Source organism: Danio aesculapii, chromosome 15 (genome assembly GCF_903798145.1).
Source record: "Danio aesculapii chromosome 15, fDanAes4.1, whole genome shotgun sequence".
Lineage (NCBI taxonomy): Eukaryota > Metazoa > Chordata > Actinopteri > Cypriniformes > Danionidae > Danio > Danio aesculapii.
In genome coordinates, this window is record NC_079449.1 from 33,323,557 (window position 1) to 33,333,337 (window position 9,781).

The following is a 9,781-nucleotide window of genomic DNA, read 5'->3' on the forward strand; positions in this document are numbered from 1 at the left end:
CAATCACGCAAAGGCTGCGCCGGACCATTCGTGTGCGCTTGACGAAGAAGTATAAATAAGCCTTAAGGATGGAGTCTGCTTTAGCTTAGTGGATCAGTGACTGCAAGAAAAAGAACATTACACTAGATGCCAAAATTGTCTGCACAAAAACTAAAAAGCTTTATGAATCTTTTACAGGTTTTGATCTTTGGTTTTAATCTATAATAGGCTACTGTACTTATTTTCTACGAAAATTTGAACTTTGAGAGCAAGAAAGAAACATGTGAAAATGTGTATAAAGTGTGTAGTGAAGGGTTTTACAGCCTCAAAACATCTATAATAATTGTAAAAAATAAAACTGACTACTCTGCGAATTTCGCTTCTTGCGGGTAATTTTTATAATGGTTACTTGTTTATCACAGGAGTTACACTGTATTTGACTGTTGAAATACTAAGAACAGCAATGGCACAGACTCCAGTTTTAAATAACTTTTATTCACTTTAGAGGCAAAGATTCCCAATAGCAGATTGACAGTGAAACCTATAACGGTCTCCCAAACCATAGGGATCAGCATCAATGTTTCTGTTTGTAAGATTTCACAGACTGGTGGAATGAGCAGAACGAACAGGGTTAAGGCTAGAATCAGGTTTTGAGTTGTCCTGTTCTTTGTTGTTCTTCTTTCAGCCACATGAAGCTAATTACTGCTTTGGCAAAAGCTGCCTTTGCCAACAAGCACACAGACAGCCTGGCAGGCAAAGAGATAGGAAAGAAGAAAGGTTTGGTCAAGAAATAAAGACTGATTTCATAAATCAATTTAAAAGGAGAAGAAAAATGAAACCCACCAACAAGAAGAAAAAAATATTATTCACTCACATTCACACACGAAAACAGAAAAATCCAACAAGCAGTCAAACTGTTGATTACAAAGTGACATCAGGGATTTGTAAAGTGACATCATTTTGCGCTTTTGACCAAAAAGACAGCAAATTTTAACTTGACAACAACCCCACGAAGTTATACTCACAAGTCCTGTGTCTAGCCTGCAGGTTATTTTTTGCAAGGTTGGGGTCAGAATCAGAGCTGGTCTTTAAAGATTGCCAAGCCATCAGAATTTCCTAACCAAATCAAAACACTAGTCCCATGCAGCAGACTACCTCATTTAGGGTTTTCAACTTCCAGAATACTCGTCTGCGCCCGAGGGGACAGATAATTAATTATGGTGCACTGATAAGAACTGATACTGACAATGATAGCAAGGTTAACAAGCTAAGATAGGAGAGGCGAGCTCAACCATAAATAGTACAGTGGCATGAGGTTTCAGTAGAGCAAAAGCAGGGAGAGTAATGACAATCCCCCGACCCAATCCTTTACCTCCCATCGTCTCTTTTACGGGCTTGAACCAGCTCACATGGCTGTACCCAGTTGTTATCATGTAGCCCAACTCGACAGCCAGGAGTGTCCTTATCTGTGCGCCGACAACACATCCAGTAGGAGCGTCCATAAGGCAAGTCGTGGTGGTAAGGTTTCGGATGCCAGCGACAGAGCGACACATCTCCTCGCTCATACTGCCGCTTGCACTGCTTGCAGGGGTCATCACGGTACAGCGGGTCCTGGTTCCACCGAGAGTCTGTAGCACGCACACCGTAGGTCTCAATCAGGGTCTTGAAGTCATGGCAGGTGCATTTAAGGGCTGCTAAAGAATGGGTGGGCAGATAGCTGAAGATGTTGACCATGATGTGGTCCGGAAGCGAAAGCATGTATTGCCGTGGCTCCAGAAGCCGCTGGATCTGAAAGCGAATCTCGAGGAAGTCATGGGAAACGTGACGGTAGAGGCGGCACAACGGAGGATCAGAACAATCATCCACAGATGCCAGTGGGGAGTCTGGCCTCTCAACAGTAGCCCCCACTGGCCCATTGTTGTTTGCACAGTCTAAGGACCGCATCCCACTGTTTACCGCTGAACAATTCTCATCTTCAGTAGCTGCTGACTGCAGAAAAAACAGCTGGCCAGGAGGTGGGTCCTCTGAGGCATCAGTTGATTTAGCTCCATTGGGCATAGCAAAACATACAGTCTCTTCTTGAACATTCTCTGTGCTGTCCTTCCCATAGAAGACACATTGGTCTACTGCACCTGTGACCACAACCTCAACATGAAAGCCAGTCACCCGCTCTCGAGCAACTGCAGCCTTCTCTCCTGAGGCAGGGTCTTGGTTAGGATCTGGCGTTGTGGAGGGAGGCCTGTCAGTGATACCTTCCCCAAGGGGATCGGCCTTGGGTGACCCAGCCAGGAGGGCACCTGGGTCTCGAGACGAGGGACTAACCAGTTGATACAAGTCACAAGTGATCTTTTCTTTGCCCCTGGCTGCTGCCTGCCCTCCTCCTACTCCACAACTCATAAACATGCATTTAGGGCGGCCAACAGGTTCAGACTGGGTGCGAGGGTCCAAACTCGAAACCCGAAAAGCGATCCTTACCTCCCCTCTGCCATGGCTTGGGGTTCCAGACTCACCAGTGTGTATGCAGTCTCTTCCCGAACCATTCAGTTCAGGCCGCAAAGTTGTAGTGTCAAGATTCTGCTGCCGAGATTCGAACTGTGCAACAGTCTGAGCAACGCGTCTAGATTCTGGTTGTTGCTGCAGCAGATCAAAGTCACTTTGAGAAGCTGGTGTGGATGAAGGAGGTTCTGAGAGGATTACAACAGGTTTTTGATGGACTGTGTAAGGACTAGTTTGTCCTTGTTCAACCATACCTTGAAGGGCCAAGGCTGTACGCTGTTCTACAAGAGCCACCATTTCGGCCACTGAGAGCAAATCAGTCTCACTAACTACAACACCATCTTCTGTCAAGTTAGATTCTGTCGGTACATCGACGGTAACATTTTGCGCTCTAGTGGGAGGGTCGTAAGAGGAGCAGCGACGACGGCGCTTGGCCTTGGTACAATCAGTAGCCCAGTTTCCCTTGACTTTCATGGCACTAGGCCTGGGAATTCCAGCACCATTACACTGGTGAGCTACAAAGAAGGCAATTTTCTCCTTGGTGTTGCCTGGTTTGATGACATACCAGGTATCAAGCAATACCCTGCCATCTTCCATCTGTGAATTTGGAGAGGGTGGCGCAGGTAGCGGTGGAGCCAGAAGGGTAGATGAAGCAGCTGGTGGGGTGTTTTCAGTGCCAACATCATTATCTTGCTCCTCACTGACTCCATGGGTCTCTATAGTTGTAAGTCCTGAATCATCGGCCTTGCAGTGGGTGGTTGTTGCTCCATTGAGAACTGTACCATTGCTGTATGGCTTATTCTGGGAGTAGGTGCCAAAGGGGCGTGGGCACCACAGCCGGATATGGGAAAAGGTGTCACGGTTCATTGTGAGCCCATGAGGAGCATACCTGCCTCTATGCAGGGCAGCTACTTTGCATTTCACCACTCATTCTCACTTTTCAGGTCTGCAGGTTCCAGCTCAACAGATTACTCCATCTGAGGACTGAGAGAAAAAAAAGTTTTAGGTTGAGCATTTATCCATTGTCTCATAATTATAGCAATAAACAAGGATTACTAGTGAGAACCCTCTAGCCACTCATGAAAGTGGTGAATCATCTAATATGAATGCAAACACACCCACAATGCTGTATATACAAATTTTGTATTACCAGTGATAACATTTAAAATCATTCTGTTAACTAATATTCCTAATTACAAAATCAAAAGCTTCAAATCCCTCTTTTATTTTGAGCAGAGGCTAGAAAAACACAGAGAGTGTAAGAGTTAGTATCATCTCTATAGGTGTCGTTGCAATATTTTTGATTGCATGCCATCACAATTGCTCTACGAACAAAGATTGAAGTCTTCTGAGCCACAGCTTCTGTCACAGCTCACGAAGCATTACAGACAACAGATTTTACTCTCTGTAATATTAGCATGTATTTCAAGTTACACAAATCTGAAATAGAATAAAGCCTTACTGCCATCTACTGGCAGTAATTAACTTAATTAAATGTCAGTGAACTTTACAAGTCAACTAAAATGACATATCCTCCAAGCTGACAGAAAGAGACATGTGCATGTTGCTGGTTTATCTGTATTTCTCTACAAAACGCCATTCATGGATAACTGAAAATTAAGAATCAATAAAAACCTTTTCTTAAATAACACATTTTAATGGCATCTCATAGATACGCTTGCATGCCAACACATGTGGTACAATTATCTTAATTTAGCCTTTTCATTCTGGGTGTTATGAAAGTTCATAAAATGCATTGAAGACCTGCATTCAACCCATTGACAACAGACATAATATTACTTCAGACAAGTCTGGTCATGTCAAACGCACTGCTTTACTAATCTCTTTAATAAACTCTATTATTGTGATACAGCAAACTGAACGACCATAAAAAGTCTTGTTTCTAACCATAATGTATGCATGTTTTGAAAGACCATACAAAACCCTTCAGAGCACTAATGGGTACAGCCTTCTGAAGTGCTTTCAGGCTGCTATTTTTAACCCACAACATATTTTAAAAGCATTTATATTGGATTTGAAAGATGACACCACATGTCTACTATGATACGAACGAATATGAGAAAATCTAAACTGGTTGAACTAAGAAGGGGGTAAATTTTTACCAGGTTAAAAATAAATAAACAATACCATTTGGTTTGCGTAGTGCTTTCACAGCTGACAATACCAACTGAATGTTTCATCATATTTATATTTTTACATCTATCCATGTATTAATGCAATATGTATACACATGTACAGTGCTCAGCATATACAAGTAAACCCCTCACAAATCTATCTTTTTAATTCATATTTTTAATCGGAAGCTATACAATATTATATTTGTGAATATACATTAGATTATTCAGTACTGAAGCAAAGTCTGGAGCTTATCTAACAAATTAACTTACGATAATGGTCCAAAAACTAGTATACTCAAATTTATATGTTATACAAAAATATTAAATACAAATTTCAAAAAGAAGAAGAAGCAAGAGAAGCAAAAAATGTGAAAAATTGTTGAAATTTTGTAGGTTGTAATTTTTAGATGCAATATTTTGTTTGAATTTAATTGCATTATTATCTTTCAGTTTCTAAATATGTTTGGTGGCTAAAATCTTATTTTAATAAATATGTTTAACTCAACCGCTCTAGCAAAGGTTTGACCATGTTTTTAATGGTTTAAATAATGACTGTTAAAATAATTTAAAGAATGACTGTTTTAAATAATGGTTTACACACAGCATTGTTGGTTTACAAAATCAAATATAATCATGTTGCAGTACTACACTTGATTAGTTTTATTGTAAAAAAAAAACAAAAAAAAACAAACAAGAAAACATGTTAAATGAGAATCTAAATTATTTTATGGCATACTTCAAAAAAACAAAGATGACTTAGAATTCAAATGTTTTATTTTCAATAGTTTTTTTTTTATAAATTGGTCTTAGACTTCCTATTTTCACATCTTTCTAAGTAAATGTATTAATTCCGGTATTTTTACCATAAAGCGACTTATCAACAATTTGGTAGAGGTTGATATTTTAGAAATTATAGGATGTGTTGAAAATAAAATGCATTGAGTGTGTTAACTAGTGACATTAGGAGTTAAGAAATACGATCCAATTTTTTTTTACTTGTTAGTGTAGTTAAAGGGTTAATAAATCTGTTTTGCACCAAAATAAATTGCCTATATTCACTGAGAAATTGATACAAATATTAATTTTCAAAATGGTGTGTATTCAATTATGCTGCCACTGTACATGCATGTGCAATCACAAGTCTCAATAAATGTTTGTCTCAAGGAAGTTTGTTGTTTGTTAAACCGGTGGAACGTAATGTTTTGTTATCAGGAAATATATCCTATCATAAAAAAGGAATCCACTTCTGTAGAAAAATTATCTTATTATGTTACAAAGTACAGTAAGATTTGATAACCCCAGTGTGCTTACAGATAATGACGACAAGCAAAATGTTTAAGGACTTGTCAAACAAGTCATTCGACGAGATGAATAACTCAGAAGCGAACAACACAGGGCAATTTGAATAATATTTTCTGAATGCCTGCCAGTTATACATGATAGAGCAAAAACGTTCTTTATCCATTTAAATGTTAATATGATGCTCATATTTGTCTCGTAAACAACATAAAAATGGACGAACAACACCAAGCAAATAACATAGTAAAGATACCAAATACTCTGATATTGCTAATGATTAACCTCGCAAACTCGAACCGAACAGGAAGATAATAAAAGTGATTCAATATGTAATCCCACTGATATGAGAAATACTAAGTGAATTATGTTGTCATTGATTACGTGTTTTCCCCCAGCTTTACCCTTTCACAAGGCCTAACCCATCAAGTTAATCCATGTCTTAACATAATCGCTTGGCATCTTCAGTACTTTAAATTCAATTTAACATGTTAACTGAAAACATTACAAACAGAAAGACGAAGCATTTGAGCTCGTTTGACGTCACGCAGATTAAAGCTAATAAAACTAACTGCTAGTTAAGCTACTGCAAACGATTAGCCTTCTCTAAACATCCGAAAATAAGTGAACTTCTCTGATTTAGTTTCAATTAGCAATCATGTCAACCGAAATATTCGGTAGCAAGATAGTTAATACTAGTATATTCTGTACTAAATTACAGAAGGTTGTTGCTGTTGGTATATATCTGCGCCAGTGTTTAATTAGCATATGTTTAGCTTGGTTAGCTAAGCTGTAAAACCCACGCTTGCTGACAAAAGTGTATGATCTTATCTAGTATTGCATAGAACAAGTTTAGTAACGCTAAAGAATAAAAAGTAAACATTTTTGATTGTATAAAAGGTTTTGAAACATTTCAACTTGATGTCATCATCAACAATAAATAAAATGCCAGGCTAAAGCTATAGCAGGTCTGCTAAAATTATATCTCAGCTTAACTTACCTTGGTTTCCTTCTGACAGCGTTAACGTTACTTTTATAACCAAAAAAGTGGTTACTCTGTTGAATTTCGACGAGCAGTTGTTCAAATTTCACTGCGGGATTTTAAAAACAATCACACCGATGAAAGCTGAGGTCGATGGGGGTTTGCAGGTAGACTGTTAGCTCCTGTTAAGCTAACTCGAGAATAAAACCAAAAACCATAACATTCATCTGGATAGATCAACGGTGTCTGTCTCTTATGAACACAGCAATGAATTGACAAATACTGTGTTTTTTTTTAAAGAATGCTTGCCTCTATTGTTCAACCAGATATCAGTACTGTTTCACCAAAACAGAAGTAGTCAGTAGGTCCTCGAAAAGCAATTGAGGAAGGCCATTTTGTTGACAAGCAGCTGCAAAACGCTAGTAGCCAATGGGGAGAGAAAACTGATGGCGTGCCCATATATGGATGTTCAGACTCCCCCTCTGTCTCTACACCTCTACACCCACAAAGAGGAAAATTCTTCCAGCTCATCATCATAATGATCGGCAACATCTTTCACTTACGCCACAATTCACCGCAAGTGAAATATGAGCTCACAATATCACTGTGGAGTCTTTATGTACAGCTTGGCATATTTATGTAGCCTACCGTATATTGAGCTCAACCTGTGTGTCGACCTATATTTTACAGTCTATGGTGTCGACGCACCGTGATTTCAGATGTTGCAGACTGCAGAGATATCTTTACAATTGGATTATATGATGTCAGGTGGTTCACAGATTAACATTTACAACACTAAATCGAAATAAATGAATAAAAATATTTATTTTACTTTATTATATTATTTGTTTTGGTTATCCGACCAAGATGGTCACTATTACAGTAAAATTAATCACAAAAATTCTGAAGAGTAAATGTTTAGTTGACTTTAAAGCAAAAATGATTATTTATTGACTTATTTATTGGTAAGATTATTTTAAGTAGGAGTTAATCTTTGACATTAATAAATACAAAAGAAAACACCTCTAAACCACTTAAATTTTAGATAGATAAATATATTATAAATACAAAGACAGAGACACATAGGCCAAAGTCATTAAATTAAATTTATTGTTAAAACATACAAGATCATACTAAAGTTTATTGTTAAATATATTTTTAAAAGAGAAAAATATGAGAAACGTTAGAAATGGGTAAAACCAAGATGTCTCAAGGATGACTAAAATGATTATTTATTTAAAATGATAATTTAATAAAAATTATTATTTTTTAAATAATTTAGTCATTAAGTCTTTTAATTATTTTTATATTATTTATTATATTATTATTATTTTAAATATTATTTATTTATATTTAAACTATTGTTACAATTAAATGCATTTTAATTAGTGTCCTCTAAATCACTGTGCAAAGTGCAGCATCTTACTCTTTTTAAATGTGTTTTAAAAATGTATTGAAAGTGATTAAAAAAATCATGCTTAAATTCAATTAAACAAATGCTTCTCAACTCAGTCATAGAAAAAAAAAATTCTCAAACATTACTGTGTAAAAGTACAAAGAAAATTTTACAAAATTTGACTAAACCTAGCAAATATGAAACACTTTTTGTTGTGATAATGTCATCCTTTTGCACAAACTGAATGACCTAGTTACATTTTAGTAATAATAATTTGTTTTATTTAAAAATGGAAATGTTTGTTTTAGCACAGATATCAAGTAAACTGAATAATATTTAACTAGATAACACTCAGAGCTGTTTTGTAGTAAAATTCTTATTCGAGAATATTATTATTATATTATTATTAGAGTATATATATATATATATATATATATATATATATATATATATATATATATATATATATATATATATATATATATATATATATTATTATATTATATTATATTATTATTATTATTATTATTATTATTATTATTTATTAGAGTGTCACATGAAAGTCACTTACTGTAACTCCACGTGCTGTCCTTCACTCAAAACCGCTCAAAACATTAACGGAGACAGCTGCACTTCTCATACTACACTGTAGATGGCGTAATGCTATTTTGGATACGCCCCCAGCTAAAATCCTATTGGTCCATACCAAGCACAAGTCAAACTGCAACACGTGATTGGTTGTTAGCAGACTCGTTCTCCTATGGCAAGTTGTTTTAATACATTTTTTTTAAACTACCAGCATCTATTTTAATGCAACCAGTAGCCTACCTTTTTTTTAGATAGGCATTTTTCCATTAAGTGCTTATTCTTTAGGTAGCAGTGCTCTTTCTATAGTTAACATGGGATCTGCAGAAACTTATTCAGTGCTAGTATTTATTTACTAAGCTTCTAATTTATTAGATGTTAATATCCCTCATAGCTAAACATCTCTGGCCCAGCTCTGACCCACACAACGAGCTTTTGCTTGACCCACATGCTGTGGTGAATTACGGTACATGGAACATATCTGGGCCAAGTCTCGCCAAATTAATAACCCATTACTGGACCTGAACTGGGCCAGATATGTTGGTGTGTCATGACTGCAATGAAATTGATAAACCCATAAAGCATTGCCCTTTAGGTGCACTATGCTTTTTCTTGAAGCGACCTGATAAGTAGAATTTGTTTTCCTTTATTTAAAAATAATAACATTTTATATTTAATCTGGCCCACGATAGGCCAAATTTACATAGTCCACATATCCATTATTAGCATTTGGGCCAAATACTACATTTCATATCTGGCCCAAGTATTGTGTTTCCGCCTTAAAGTTGGTGCCACCTCTGCCAAACCCAGGCCTTGTTTGGCCCACATGCTGTATGTCAGTGCCGGATCCGGATGAATGCCTGCTGTGCCAGCTTTATGCCAAATCTGGGCCAGAATTCTTTGCTACCT

The 9,781-nt window shown here is 36.8% G+C and overlaps 1 protein-coding gene across 2 annotated transcripts; it reads right to left on the reverse strand.

Moving 5' to 3' along the window:
• Nucleotides 1-453: 453 nt before the first annotated feature.
• fbxo46 (F-box protein 46) lies at nt 454-8,888 on the reverse strand. 2 transcript variants are annotated; one of them, XM_056473638.1, is made up of 2 exons: nt 8,859-8,888; nt 454-3,459 (listed from the first exon to the last, which is right to left on the reverse strand). In XM_056473638.1, the coding sequence occupies exon 2, from the start codon at nt 3,340-3,342 to the stop codon at nt 1,348-1,350; it is 1,995 nt and encodes a 664-aa protein (XP_056329613.1). In that variant the 5' UTR covers nt 3,343-3,459; nt 8,859-8,888; the 3' UTR covers nt 454-1,347. The 2 variants fall into 2 exon arrangements, with proteins under 2 accessions (XP_056329613.1, XP_056329612.1); XM_056473637.1 differs by lacking the exon at nt 8,859-8,888 and adding an exon at nt 6,910-7,302.
• Between the last annotated feature and the right edge of the window lie 893 nt (nt 8,889-9,781).